This window comes from Parus major, chromosome 4 (assembly GCF_001522545.3).
Source record: "Parus major isolate Abel chromosome 4, Parus_major1.1, whole genome shotgun sequence".
Classification (NCBI taxonomy): Eukaryota; Metazoa; Chordata; class Aves; order Passeriformes; family Paridae; genus Parus; species Parus major.
This window is the reverse complement of record NC_031771.1, coordinates 37,408,819-37,424,133: the sequence shown is the minus strand read 5'-3', so window position 1 is coordinate 37,424,133 and position 15,315 is coordinate 37,408,819. Positions and strand designations below refer to the sequence as shown.

Sequence of the window (15,315 nt, the reverse complement as noted above, 5' to 3'; positions counted from 1 at the left end):
GCATTAGGAGACAGTAGTTGCCTTTATGTAAAATAAAAGTACCTCTAGTAATTTATAGAATACTATATATATGTGTGTGTGTGTGTGTGTGTGTGTGTGTGTGTATGAAAGTGTACAGCCTTAACACCCAAACACACACTTAAAATAAATAATACCCGAGAAACACAGGGAAATTATGGCAATGCAGAATGTGCAACACAGTGGGACTTTGACATGTGAGTTGATGATTTACAGGTCTAATGGACTGATGCAGCACACAGCCAAACCAAAACCATTTGAGGTAACTTAACTGCCATCCAGAGGGGCCTGGACAGACTTGAGAAGTGGAACCATGAAACTCATAGAGCTCAGCAAGGACAAGTGCAAAGTCCTGCACCTGGGTTGGGGCAATCCCCGGCATGAATACAGGCTGGGCAGAGAACAGATTGAGATGTAGCCCTGGGGAGAAAGACTTGGGGGTGTTGCTGGATGAGAGGCTGGACATGAGTTGGTAAATGTGCACTTGCAGCCTAGAAAGTCAATGGTGTCCCGGGCTGCATCAAAACCAACATGGCCAGAAGGGTGTGGGACAGGATTCTGTTCCTGCACTGCTGTCATGAGACACCATCTGGAATACTACATCCAGCTCTGGGGTCCCCAGCAGAAGGACATGGACCTCCTCAAGCAGGTCCCGAGGAGGGCCATGAAGATGATCAGGAGCACCTCTCCTGTGAAGATAGGCTGTAGGACCTGGGGGTGCTTAGCCTAGAGAGGGCTCTGGAGAAACATTACAGCAGCCTTCCAGTATCTGAAGGGAGGGTATAGGGTCTGCAGGACAGCTGGAGAAGGACTTTTTACAAGGACATTTAGTGATAGGAAAAGAGGTTATGGCTTTTAAAATGAAAGAGGGTGGGTTTAGATTAGATCTGAGCAAGAAATTCTTTGCTGTGAGAGTTGTGAGGCAATAGAACAGGTTTCCTGGTGAAGCTGTGGATTTCATGTCCCTGGAAATACTCAAGGCCAGGTTGGATGAGGCTTTGAGCAACCTGATGTAGTGAAAGGTGTCCCTGCCCATGGCAGAAGCATTGGAACTAGACTATCATTAAGGTTTCTTCCTTAAACCATTCTATGATTCTGTGATAACTATCAGGGGTCCTGATAAAGCCCAAACCACCTCAACATGCCCTTCAAATTCACAGCACGTCACAAAAGAAAAAGTTTGGCAGAGTTAAGCAACAAATTGCAACAAGGTCGTCGTCCCCTTCCAACACTTTCATACTGCAATGTATGTCCTTTTAGCATATTTATACCGGACGAAGATGTCCTTTCAGAAGCCGTAAGAAAGCCCTTCCTTTGCAAGCTGTCACCTCAGACCTGTAAGGTGTTCAGCGGCAGCAGTGCCAGTGCTTCCCTCAGCCCCCTGTGCATCTCTGTCATTTGTGCCCGCACACCACGAAACATCCACCGCCCTCCTCGCGGCTTTGTGCGAGCTACTGCAGGCAGGGGCAGGGACAAGGGAGGGGGCAGGGACACGGGCAAGGGAAGGGGCAGGCACGCGAAGCAGACACGGAGGAGGCCGAGTCCCAGCACCCGCCGGGCGACGCGGACTGGCGGAGGCGGGGGCGGGGACGGAGGAGGAGACGGAGGAGGAGGAGGCGGAGGCGGGTTCGGCACACGCACACGCCGCTCCCGCCGTGCTCGGCTTAAATAGGGCGGCGCCGGGGAGGCGCGTACAGCCGTGGTCGCTGCTGCTGCCGGGAGGTGAGCGGGGTTCGGGGCGCTGCTGCTGTCGGGGCCGTCAGGGACACGCTGCCGAGGGAGGCGGCTGGGCCTGCGGGAGCGGCCGCCGCGGGGCTGGGGTGGGCTGCGCGGCCGCTGTCACCGCGGGGCCAGGCGCTCCCGTCCCATCCTGCCGCCGAGCCCTGTAGGCTCTCTCTGCGGGGCCGCGGGGCTTTCCTTTCCGCCCAGCAGTGATATCGGCGTCCCCCGGAGCCGGCTCGGCTTCCCTTCACACAAAAGCCTTCAGGAAAGAGTAGCTGTCTGTCTCCGGCCTCCCCCCGGCGCTGCGGCAGCTCGGGCTGGCCGGGCATTGTTCGGCGCCGGCGCTGCCCTCCAGCCCGGCTCGGCCTGGCGCGGGGTGAGCAGCTCGGTCGGGCCGAGCAGCAGGTAGCGGGCTGGCTCCTGATCTCGTGCTGCCTCCTGATCCCGAGGCTTCGCGTTCGTCTAGCTGCCGGACTTCGCCTTCAAGTGGGTTGTTCTTTCGGGCATGAATGCAGCACGTACTTGATGCAGCTTCTTCTTCTTTTAAAGCAGTTTGGAGAGTGTATGGAGATATGCAGCGTGAGCCAAACTGGCCTAAAATGGAAGGTTGAGTGGCTTTGACTTTGTAGGCCTCCTCTGCTACTAGGTAGGACTTGCAGTGCTACAGCGTAGAGATTTAGCCTGGTTACACGATGCTTTTGTTCTAGGATGCATACATTTCTTGGTCCTGTTGAACAGGAATTGCAACACTTGAAGCCTTCAAAATTTCTAAAGGGCATGTCTGTGAGCTGTCTGGAGTATTACGGACACCCTCTTGGACTATATAATCTAAACATATGCCTCTCTTGGGTTAGCAAACGAGATATGATGGTCAGGTTATGTGATAGGAAAGAACAGACCTCATCTGTGTGATGTTAATAAATTTTCTGTTTTCATCTACATTGCCTTACAGGGAATCATGCACTCTCCTGAGCCTGATGAGGAGAGTTTATTATTGCCTTTTTGCCTTGGAACGTGCTCTCAAATTTACAAGCTGAGATTCCTCAGCTTGAGGAAGATTTGGATCAGATTTCTTGGATCAAGAAATTGAGTATAAGGAGGCATTGAGTTTACTGAAAAATACCTATCGCTTCCTCTTGCAACAACAGCAGTATTAATAATGCAAAAATTGATACATAGAGTTCCTCAAGGACCCTTGCTGTTGCTGCCTTTTTAAAGTTTAAAGATATGTAGCTTGCTTGTATTGGGATGGGGAAGTGTTTGAAAGATGGCTGATGGGAAAGAGCTAAAGCTTGTCATTACAAGAAGCTGTTGTGTGTAGTGTTATCAATTCAAGGTCTTGAGCAAAGAGCCTTAGCCTAGTCTGAGGACTGCATGATTACAATGAATTTACAAGGGATAGCTTCTAAATTTGGTAAATGTTGTTTTACAACTTGGCCAACATGAGGTTGGAAGCAAGTATTTAGTTTTTGAGAAGGAAACCCCTAAGTAGCCTTTTGCTTCAAGGACAAGGTTAGTATTGGTAGAAAAACAAAACCAGAAATTTAAAATGGAGGGAAAGACAACTTTGAAATACTTTTGTGGGTAAGTGACTTGCCTATTTCTTGAGCAAAGTCTGTGTAGCTGGTTCTCCTGTCTCATTGCTTCACTACAAAATACTTAATGGGATTTTTGGGAGGTGGCAGAGGTGGGTTTTACCTTCCCTGTTCCCTTGTTTTGTGTGTGTTGCTCTCCATTGCAGAGTAAAAGGTTCCTTTTCTCTTTATAATCCCTCCAAGAAAACAACACTTTTACTAATGTGGACAACAGAAGGTAATAATAGGTTCTTGTGTTTTGTTTTTCTTGATAATGTGGTTGATGGAATTAGGTAGAGTGAAGGAAATTAATGGCATGAAATTTTTTGAATGTGCAGCAGAGACGAGAGGGATGTTCTGGCCCAAGAGATGCGTTGCTTGATAAATTTGGCTTCTGGTGGTCTAATGAACAGACTGCCTGGTATATCCTACTACCCTGCTATGCTAAATTATGAGTTCAGATATGTTAAATATTTCACTGTGGTAAATATAACCAGTGGTAGCCTTCTAGAAATCCTCACAAGTAAGATGGGTGATGGTTTATTCATTGGTGAATGGTTTTGTGGGGGAGTTTGCAATGCTGTGTGGCTCAGGGTAGCTCTGCTGTACAGTGTTGACCTTTACAGGCTGTAGGCTGAACCCTATCTGTGGATGTGGGCCTTGCATTTCTACAGATCCCACCTGACTCCTGAAACAAGGACACTTGATAGCATAAGGCTGCTGTTCTCTTGCTGCCTTTCACGTTGAGAGTTACTCATCTACACAGAGTAAAGTATGATTCCCTGTCCCTGGCAGGAAGTTTGGAACTGGATAATCTCTAAGGTATTTTTCAACCCAAACTATTCTATGATAGTAAAATACTTCTTTTTTGGTTAGGATTTGAATCTTAGTGGTGTGGTAGTTTGCTCAAAACTGATTGAAAACAGCTTGCATTATTTTATAGAGATGTAGAGGAAAAATGGATTTTGCTTTTGTAGTTGAACCATTGAAATACTATAGCAGAAGTGCATGATGTCCTATTTCTAGAAGAGAATTTCTCCCTTTATTTTTTTTTTATTAATTACTGTTCTTGAACCCAGAACTGGCTTCTGCAGTTGGACTGCAATAATAGGCTGGTACGGTTAAGTAGTTTCCTAGGAAAGCGGGAAGAAAATGCTTACTATCACTGATTCAGAGTAGATGCAGGCGTACTTTAATACTTGAGGTCAAAAGGTTGCTCTGTTTGTCATGCTGTTTTTTGGGCTGCTGGTCTTGGGACGTCGCTCAGTGAACCAGTTGGTTCTCATGGGTACTTGCTGATCTTCCAGTCTCAAGAGTGTTAAGGGTTATATTTTTTGTAACAACCTGCTGGATGTAAACACTATCTAGTGTGACGCAGTAGGGCTTAATGTGCCTGACCCAGGTTGTCTTGTGTGACAGTTCAGGTATCAGAAGTATGAGTGAGAAACTCCTTCTCAGAGTGTCTTAAGTAAGCAATTAAACCATGTGTTTGCTTGATATTGCGTACTGGGCTTTCTGAATAGTAGCCTTTTCCTGGGGGGAGTAGAATGAATAAGTTGGTATGATCTACTCAAGCTGAGTAGATCATACCACAAGAAAGCTGTTGGGTTCTGTAGGGTGCTTTTCTTCTAAATGGTGTTTGGAATGAGGACACTAGACTGACAGAGTAGTGCCATGATGTACTTGCAAATTAGAGTTGCAGGGATGCATTTCTAATAGATAGCAGTGTAGGCTGAAAAATAAATATTTGTAGGCATCTTATCTGGCTTTTGGAGACGAGAAACTGCTAATACTGCTTAGTGCCATGTTGTGTATGTATAGGCATGGATTGACGGTAACTTAATCATTCTCTGAAAGGTTTTAGAGGTAGGTGTTGATTTCCCTTTATTCACAGGGTTACCAAATGTTGGAGGACAGCAATTGCACAAAAGGCATTGAACAGCTTCTTGTCACGTGTTTCAACTCCTGAACTTGAATAAACTCTAGTGACCTCACCAGTGTGCACTCAAATTACTTACTGGACATCACTGAGAGGCAAGAATCCAGGTGGAGTTCCACTTGATTGCAAGGGGACTGAGGCCAAGTATCTGAGTACAAGCCTATGACTTTCCTTGATGATGTGAACAGAACCTTGACACGCCAGTTTCAGATTCAGTGTACCTTAAAGGCTGCAGCAGAAGCCTTAAATTTGATTGCAGTTTATGAAGCAAGTCACTGTGGCCTTACTGATGGGTCTGAATCCAGCTTGTAAGTTGTTCCCCTCCAGCTCTGCCTTGCCCCAAATGCAGGAACAGAAACTGAACCAGTAGAGGCAACCTACACCCAATCCATGATGCCACATGGTTCTGGGAGTTGAAGAGGAGTTGGATGTCAGGTGTGAATATTAAGGACTTAGTGGTTCTTCCTGCCTGGGGTATGTTCCTTATTAACAGTTCTCTAGTTCTTTCCTCTTTACTCTTGCAGGAAGGTAAATATGTCAGTTACTGCTTTAAAAGAAAGGTTTATAGCTCTCATGTTTGGCTGGGTGAGCTAGTTTTTTTCTGGGTAAGATAATTAATTTTTTTTAAGTTGGGGAAGGGCCAGGGGATGAGGCAGAGTTCATGGAGGAGGAGGAGGTCATAGTAGTGGATTAGACAGTTCAATGTATTTGTTTCATTCATACAAATCTTCTCTGGCTGAGGAGTTATGTATGACATGACAGGCTGCACCACAGTAGGCATCTTGCTGTCCTGTTTGTTATACAGGGCTTAAACTGGGATTTCTCCTTCAGGTCTCAAATACCAAAGCTCCTTTGCTCTATCTTGAAGGTGACTGTGATTTGCTTGCTGGTTAGTTTGGCTATGTTGCAGGTGTTTGCAAGACCTCAGTCAGATTCCCCTCTGACTGTGGGACAGGCAGAAAATCTTGTGAGGACTTGCATGCAGTTTTGTGCCTGATGTGTAGTATTACAGTAGTCTACCCTCTTCCCCAGATGTGCTCTTGTGTTTCCTTCTGGGAGCTAATGGCTATTTGGTCATTGAGCCAAGAGTTGATCTAGCTGAGAATTTGCATCACAAATAATGTAGAAATATGGTGCTTGCCAGATCACCTCCCTTGTGACTGCCTGGCCAGTGTGGACAGGGTTGAGAGAGCATGTATCTAGGACAGGTTGGACTGACTCAAATTTAAGGTGATTATAAATGCACTCTGAGATTAGGATTATGTATTCTATTCCGACAAAAGGATTTCTCAGGTTAATAGCCAAAGCTATTTGTTCTGCCTGGTTTTTTATACATAATAAAGGGGCTATAACATGATTCTGCACTTGTTCTTTCAAAGGCTGAATGGAGTAGGGCTTAAGTAAAAAATGAGATCCATGGGAGCTGTGCAGTGTAACCTGTAAGAGTAAGAAAAAAACAGACTGCAGTGGCAGGTAGCTGTCAGGACAACTCCAAGATATGTGGGTGGCTGGTTCCCTGTTTCAGCATATCATAATGAAAACATCTTAGTGCTATATTGCTCATAATAAGAGATGGGCAACTTGTCTTGTAGATTTCTTCTCCCTGCAAGAGGCTGTAGAAATAACACAGCCTGTTCTTTTACACCATGTGATGGACCTGCCTTTATGGCAGTGCTAGCGTGTTGTTTATCTAAATATTAGAATAGAGAGAAAGAAAGGCCATTGGTTCTTGGGGTTGTTTTCTTTGCAATACAGAAGCTGAGGCTGCTCTCCTGTTCTCTTCCGTTGCACTCGAACGATGTCTGGCTATGGATAGACAATAGGCAGACTGCTGCCCACTGTAAATAGACCATTGTACGCCGAGAGTAGGAGCAGCAAAGAACGGCAGAGCCCTGCCAACTTGGGTCGTTGCCTTGAGATACTGGCTGTGCTGTAAAGAATGAGTCTTGGGTGCGGCAGGGGGTGTGTGTGTGTGTGAGCAGAGAGAGCTGGCTTTGTCTGAAACTTACAGCGCTCCTTAGCCAAATTGATATGGTGGGTTCAGAGAGGTGCCTCTTTGGGCTGCACTGGGGGAACTGTTTCTCTGGAGGTGGTCAAGACAGTTTTCTCTGAAGCAGTTTTAACTCATTACCCACACTGCTTTCCCTCTGGTCTTTGAGAAAAAAGACCAAGGTTTACTGATTACATTGAGAAAGAAGTGCTTTTGACCTCAAATGTCAATTCTGCTCTTTCCCCCCTACACGTAGCAATCTGAGTATTACAGACTGGTACTTTCCACTTGGCATCTCCTTCCTTTTGGTCTTCAGCTGTGTCTCACTTAGTTTGAGTCTGTTCCTTGTGTTCCAGATACTGCTTGCCAAGAAGGAATAGCAGGACTAGAATTTGTGAAGAGTGTGGCTTTTTGTACTTGTTTTGAGTGAGCAAACTTAGCAGGACTGTTCCTTGAGGAGAACAACTGAAAGCCAGATGCAAGCTCCACTGTGAAGATCTTTGTATCTCAGTGTGAAGGCTCTAAACCATTCTCCTTGGTCATGATAAAAACCCAGGATGTCTGATGTTGGAGCGTAAGCCAAGTAAATACTGAGATAACTTGAAGGCTGGAAGGCATTGAAGCCTCTTTTATTGATGGGGTATATTTGGATGCATATGTTAAGAATGTGAATTTATTGTCTTGGTTACACGGCTTTGCCCTAAATGCAGAAGACAAGAGTTCATATGACTTAACAGGTAGCATTAAAGCTTGGAATTGCTTAGTCTTGCAGAAAACTGTGTCTTCACCTTGTTTTTTATGTGGATGAGGCAGAGGGTATACTAAGATATCTCAATATAATCATAAGCAGCAGAATGTATCGTATGCCTGATAACTTGTGGTATAACTGCTCAAGAAAAGTTTTATGTTGCAGGCTTCCCTAGGAACAGCTGTTCAAGGAAATGAAAAGCAGAGGTGTGTACCTCTTCATGCAGGCTGAAATCATAGCTGATCCTTGACTATAATGGGACTGTTGTGTGAATTAAAGGATGATGTTTACTTCAGTCTTGTTACCTCTAAAGGCATCACAGCCTTTTGAGTAATTCAAGTTACATTGCATTCCTAAATCATAGTGTGTGTGCAGGACACTTCATGACTAATGCAGACAGGAAAGCAGTTTTAAAAGTCAAAGCTGCTCATTGTGGAGCTTGAGGAAAGAGCTAAACTTGCTTTTAGCCATTACACAAATCACAGACCCCCTTACCTAGTTTCATAACTCGGTGTCTATGATGAAGTATATGTGAAATTAACTTTTAAGTCCAGACTTCTTTGTTGGTGTATGAGGGTTTTTTTTATTCTTACTGTTCAGCTGTGTATAGTAAAACTTAAGAAGTAGTTTTTGCACCTGCAATGTTAATGAACATGATTAGGTGCATAAAAAGTAACCACACGGTGATCCTAGCTATTAAGTCAATAACTTACTCCTTTTTTAAAAATGGAAGATGAGCTTGTTTATATATTCAGATCATCTCAACCTTCTGTTACTACAGTCTGATGTGTCGTGGGTTTTGATTATAGTCTGCTGTATATCACTGTGCAAATAATGAAAAGGCGTTTCTGTAGTGGCCCTGTGCTGCCAGTCAAGGTGATACAGCCCTGTGCCCGAAGATTATGCCAGAAAATAAAAGTGTGGGGAAGAGAGGGCAGTGCTTGCTGGCTGGGGATTACTCCATGGGTCTAGGACTGTTCCAGAGATGGAACTTGATTCCAGTCCTGACACTGCCCCCATCCATGACCTTGCTTCAGCCTGTCCTGTTAACATTGTGAAAGCATGGGCCCTTTGAACTAACTTTATTACTATTTTGCTGTCTCTAGCAAATCTTGTCCAAATACTAGTTAGACTTTTTGTGAACTAGGCCATGTTTCTGCTGTCTGGCTGAATAACTGATTGCAACAGTAAAGATTTCAAGGTCAGACTGTAAGCAGAGATTTTCCTGTAGAAATATAAAATGTTAACTGAGTAGTGTTGTTCTTAAAACTTGTAAATGTAATTCTGCCCATTGAGGTTTCAGAGTCTCATATGCCACCATCCTTCAGCGGTGGCTCCTTACACAGGATGCTTTAGCTGTTAGTTACCTCTTTTGACATTCTCTAGGACTTTCGTTTAATTCTGTTTTCCATAGGAAACAGCTAGGACCTAAATGACCTAAGTAAGTCCATCTCTTTGTTCTTCAAGCGAGCGGGACAGCGTTGCCGGCCGTGGCTGTGTGTGTGGCGGCCGTGGCGGTGTCGGGGCCCGCGGGCGCCCTTGAGCGCGGTGGGGTGAGCGCTGCCGGCTGCCATTGGCCCCGCGCGGGCCGGCTGCTGCCGCTCACCTCTCACCTAGTGGGCATCGCCGGGGGCTTTGCCATGTGACACGCGTCCCGGGAGACCTTGGCTGGGGCCGAGAGCGCCAGCTGAGCTCGCTGCCACTCCGCTTTCTTCTGCAGCTGGTTCTTGCTGCGGAATATCCGTGTCAGTGAGTGCTGGCAGGGAGCAGCCTCTTCCAGCTCTTCCTTCTGTGTGAACGTGACAAATCAAATGTGCTTCCTGTGCTTGATTGTATTGCTGCGTGCCGCTGCCTTGGGCCTCATTTGCCACTGCTTTAGTCTGCCTTATGACCAGAGATAAATTACTGGCATGGTGCTGGGAGAAATAGGAAACTTGCTAAGTACCGTGGAGGGGCTATAGGAGGATATTGGTTATGAAAGCAGCTTGCTGTACTGATCTTTCTGGGCATGTATGAAGGGAAAGTAGAAAAGAGTTTATTTTACTGGACTTGGAAAAGGAAAAATTGTGCTCCTGCTATGCTCCTATAGGACTGGGATGTTCTGTTACATGTAGGCAAGGTAACATATGTCCCTGCCCTTCATTTCCCAGACTTCCCTGCTTGATGATTAACTGTTTAAACAATCTTACAGTACATCTGCTCTACAAATAACTATTTTACATTTGTGAAATTCTCTCCTTTAACAAAAGGTCTTCCTTTTTTTTTTTTAAATATGAGTGCAGTCTCTGTTGAAAGCAATACTAAAACCCTGAATAAATTCGTTCTTCTCAGCTCTACCTGTTTTTCTAGAATATGAACTAATAATTGCTTGTTTACTTAATTGCAGCACACATATCTAAAGATATTGCCTGCCTAGCAGCAGAACAAGTTATTTTGATAGTGGGAAGCCAGTAGACAAAGCCAGTATACACTGGTGCCCTACAGCAACAGTGAATCAAAGTGGATTTCAGATTTTTTTGTGCAACTTTTTTTTTCATACCAACAGATTCCAGCATTGGAACAACTGCACTGAACTGAAATGCAAGCACATGAGTTGTTTAGATACCTACGAATGCCAGAACTCGGGGATGTCCGACAGTATGTGCGCACCCTTCCGACAAATACGCTGATGGGCTTCGGTGCTTTTGCAGCTCTCACGACCTACTGGTATGCAACAAGACCAAAAGCACTAAAACCACCATGTGATTTAGCAATGCAGTCTGTGGAAGTAGAGGTAAGTGCCACTTGATGGGTGCTGTAGTTCACTGAAATTTGAACCCTAAATGCAGCATTGAGAGGCCAAACACTTGATCAAATCACCCTTGATTTACAATAGGGAGTTTCTAAACCGGTAGTGTGGGGAGTATGTGTTTCTGAAATGTGGCTTGAACTCACTATTTTGGGTTTCTGAATTTGGAAACCAACTTGAGGGCTGAGGAAATAACTATCACAGGAGAAAAAGACTCCACCGAGACAACTGAGCTTCTGATCTCACTAGTGACAAAACTTGTTCATGTTAGAATTGGCACAGTATAGTTTTCAATTCCTGGCCACGTGATGACCTATTAAATTAGTTCTTGAGGTCAGAATGAGTATGCTGGTATATACTGATTAGACTATACTCTTCTGTTATTTTTAGTGTATAATAGCTGACACATGAGACTTTATATTGTGTTACAAGCATGAAGAGGGTACTAATTGTCCTCAGATGATCTGTGGAAAGAAATATTAGTCTGCCAAGAGATCCCAGCCATAGAGTAAGTTGAAATTAAACCAGCCACCTTCTAAACTCTAGATATGCTAACTTTTGTTTTACACTTTTTAGAGGCACAGTTACTTTTAGGTAGTGGCTTTTTAAAAATGAAGTTAAATACAGAAAGGGTCTGACTGGGAGAAACTGTTGCTTTGTGAGCAAATATAGACTACTGATTGTAAGGCTGGTGTTTTTGGGAGTTGTGGTTGTATTGATTTTCCTGCTCACTACAGAGTCAAATATTTATTCTTTCAAGAGTGTTCTTTCTTCAGGATAGACAAGTTGTTTCCTCCTTTTAAAGGAAGGAGAGTTTTGGAAGGTTGTGATCTTTAAAGGAGAGACTTAGAAAATGTAGAATTGGAAAGCTGACAAGCTTCTTGCCTCACAGTAGTCAGAAACTATCTCTCTATATATATCTATACTTGGAACTGAAGTCTCCTTGTACACCACATTTTTCTGCTTGGATAGACTGCATCTAGTTGTCATGTATCAAATGAATTAACAGGACTCTTGCGCCTAAGAGCAGATGTGACTACAAACTGGTGTAAACAAATGTGGCAGCATTTGCAATTTATAGTAGGTCAGTTTCATGAATTTTTGGCACTTTTTTAATGTTTCATACTATTATTGAGATTGAAGAATGATACACTAGTTGGCACCTCCCTTCACAGTTTATTTCCTAATCTCAGTGGAGCATACAAGTTTACTGACACATCATGTTACTGTAGCAAATAGCGATGTGCTACTAAAAGTACACAAAAGGGAAACAAAAATATGCACTTGCAATGTGATAATTAGCAAAAAACCACCTATGTTCAAGCAACATGTCTAGATTAAGGATCTAGAAGTTAGATCTCACTTCTCTTGGTGAGCTTTTCCAATTCTGACAGCAGACATGTAGACAATGGGTAGAATAGCCTTGTAAACAGGACATTTTGGTTGCTGGAATGAGGTAGCAGTGCAAGTTTTCCAGCTGTGGAGTGCCTCATTAGGTAGTGTAAACTTCAGCAGATTTTTGGGGGACATTGCATTATAAGATGGTGAGACAGTATCTCTTAGCTGTCCATAAATCCCATGATGAATACTTATTTGCTTGAGACTCTTGACAGCAGTCTCAGTTCACTGCCTTTATTTCTTCAAATAGTATTACTTGTCACTGCTGGACTCTGAGATTTGAAATCATTGTTTGGTGGTATGAGACTTCACTAAGCGACTTAATGCATCATTGATCCAATTACACTAATTGGCTCTCTGATCAGAGCAAGATAAGTGTAACAGCATTATTTTTCAGTGCCTCTTTAGAAAATATGTTTGAATGGGAAGGCTGAATGGTAGTAAGACTTAAATGAAAAACACCTGGGTGTTAGCATGTTGCAGTGATGAAATCTCAAACTTAGAGGACATTTTAAATGAGTAAGATCTCTCCAGTATTGTTTTCATTGAGGGTTGTATCTGAACTACTAATAATGTTTAAAATGGTAGTCAAATGAGAATGTATGTTTTGGATCAAGTTTCAAGTGTCTGTTGGAATTTCTGCTCTTATAACAGTGACAAGATTTTAATACAGTGCCTGGTATTCAGGTTCTCACAAAATTTTGCTTAAAATTTAACTTCATCCATTTTCTTATGTATATGTTGAGTTGTCACTTCTGCAGGGAAAAAATCAAATACTGCTCTGAAATTGTCTTAACTTTTTTTTCTTTCTGCCTAAACAATATGATATTAAAAGGCCTGAGCAGTTGCTCCAAAAAAGACATGGCAAAAGGCAATGCCTCTTTGCTACCATTTTACTATCTAATCTACCTGTTCATTTACAATAAGAAATTTGAACTAGAAATAAACTTCTACATATTTCTTACTTTTGACTTAACTTTGTTTCATGCCAAAGGAATAAGTGAGGTCATTGACTGGAATAGAGCTTCTACATGTTCTCATAATGTATCTTAACTTCATATCGGAGAAGAAAGATCCCATTTACAGTTTTTCCAGTCACTTCCCATCTCTTGAAAGTTTTGTTTTGGTAGACCAGCACCCAGTGAACTGTTTGAGCCATCCCTGGATGAACATAAAGATTGCACACATAGTTGAAAACGAGTGCAAAGAGTTACTCAAGTGGCAGAGACACATTGCACTAGACCAGGCTGCTCAGAGCCCATATCAGCCTGACCTTGAACACTTCCAGGGATGTGTCATCCACATCTGGATCTGTCTGCCTGTAGATTGCTCTTTCTTTCCACTGGTGACTAACAGATTAATAACTTGGGCTGTTGATTTTGTGTGGAGGTGTATGGCAATCAAATATATGAAATCTTGCTTTAAAAACTTTTATTTGTCCCAACTTATGCTATACAGAAGAACAGAATAGAAATAAATATTAGGATGTTAGTATTTTCTAGGAGTAAGACTGGATTTGACTGCCTTTTTTGTTCCCTTAAGAAAAGTTATTCAAATATGGAGAGAAGTATTCAACTCATGAAAACTTTTTAAGTCTTCTGACATTCTTCTGATACATTACCAGAATTCCAGCATGCCTTGCCTTTCAAGAATCACTTGATTACATATGTTCTTATCTCCCTATGAATGATCAGTTTCAGGTGCTTAATTATAAATTAAGTATGGTTACTTAATTTATAATTAATACTTTATATAATTTTATGCTTAAAATTATATGGGTGGTTTGAAAACTCTGGTTTATACTACTTGCTGTTGAGAATAAGTATGTTGGTGACCTAAGCACCACTTGCTAGTATACTTTCCCTCTCAGGTAAAGAAAAATTTCTCATGTCTCTGAGGCATGTTGGAGCCCACAGTGTGTTTTCACATTACTGCTAATCCTGAGAAGCCTGTGTCAACAAGAAGCAAACCCATGGCTTGAACAAAAGCAGATACTTTGTGACCTGAATAGGCCTTGATAGAGGCCTAATATGCTCTGCTGTAGAATAAATCTGTTTCCTTCAAATGCTATTTTTAACCAATGCCAAGGTTTTACTTATTGACTAGCACTTGATATGCAGTAGGTTAATTTCCTGCAAGTCCCTGAGCTGCTTCAAGGGCTGCTTTACACAAGTAACTAGAATCTGTTCTCAATCTGATTTTATTTCCTGGCTACTTTAAGAATACCTATTAAAACTGACAACCCTTTTGATTGCTTATAATTTTACTGGACAGATCTATTAGATGCCATTCAACTAACCTGTGTGAAGTCAGCCAAACATTCCAGTTCTAGGATTCAGATACCTGGTGGTAATGTGAATATTAAAACAAGTTTTCTGCAAACAGAACTTTCCCTGATATTGCACAAACATTCTGGATAAAGTCCATTTAGATTAGGTCTTAAAATAGTAGTTCTTGTTGCTTTCAAGCAAAATGTAGATGAGTTCTATTGCTTAGCAGATGACTTAGTTTTGCATTATGCTCCTGGTTTGACCTTCAATATATCTGGGAGTTATTGCTGCATCAATAACACTGAACTTATGGCCTTCACACAAGGAGCTGGGTGTTTTTCAGAAAAGCTTTTATGCTAAGACTGTTGAAAATCTAGTTAATTCTACTTTACTAGGGGAAAAAGAACAAAGTAAGCAAAACTGAAAGCTGTTTGTTTCCCCTTACCAAAAACCTGTATGAACTGCCGGGAACTTTTCAACAGTAGTCTGTTACAGAGTGTCTCTTTTTCAGAAGGATTGTGCTATCAGTCTTGTATCTAAGCAGTGTACTGTCTGATAACTCATCTTCAAATTTGGTTTGTGCCTCAGGCCCTGAAAAAATTGCTTTTGTGGTGCTGTGTAATAGGGCATGTAAACAAAACAGTAGTAGCCCACATGAGGAGAAACAAATACTTGACTCTTGCTGAGGAATGGCTTAGGCTATTGTATTTCAGCTGATGTAGGAATTATAGCACATCAGACATGCTACATGTGATACATTGCACTTGTTGATGTTGCCTGTGGCCATGGTAACAAACTACATTGTGTGATCTTTCTTAGGTTAGCTCCAGAGTGGCAACATTGGGAAAATCTTTAAGATGACCTTGAT

At 42.8% G+C, this 15,315-nt stretch overlaps 1 protein-coding gene across 1 annotated transcript in view; it reads left to right on the top strand.

Annotated features, from left to right (window-relative positions):
- Positions 1–1,637: 1,637 nt before the first annotated feature.
- Positions 1,638–15,315, top strand: part of ACSL1 (acyl-CoA synthetase long chain family member 1) — a 38,106-nt gene continuing 24,428 nt past the window's right edge. Inside the window, exons 1-2 of the mRNA XM_015625018.3 lie at positions 1,638–1,740; positions 10,537–10,764. Coding sequence (XP_015480504.1) covers positions 10,570–10,764 — 195 coding nt within the window. The 5' untranslated portion in view covers positions 1,638–1,740; positions 10,537–10,569. The remainder of the gene's footprint in view (positions 1,741–10,536; positions 10,765–15,315) is intronic.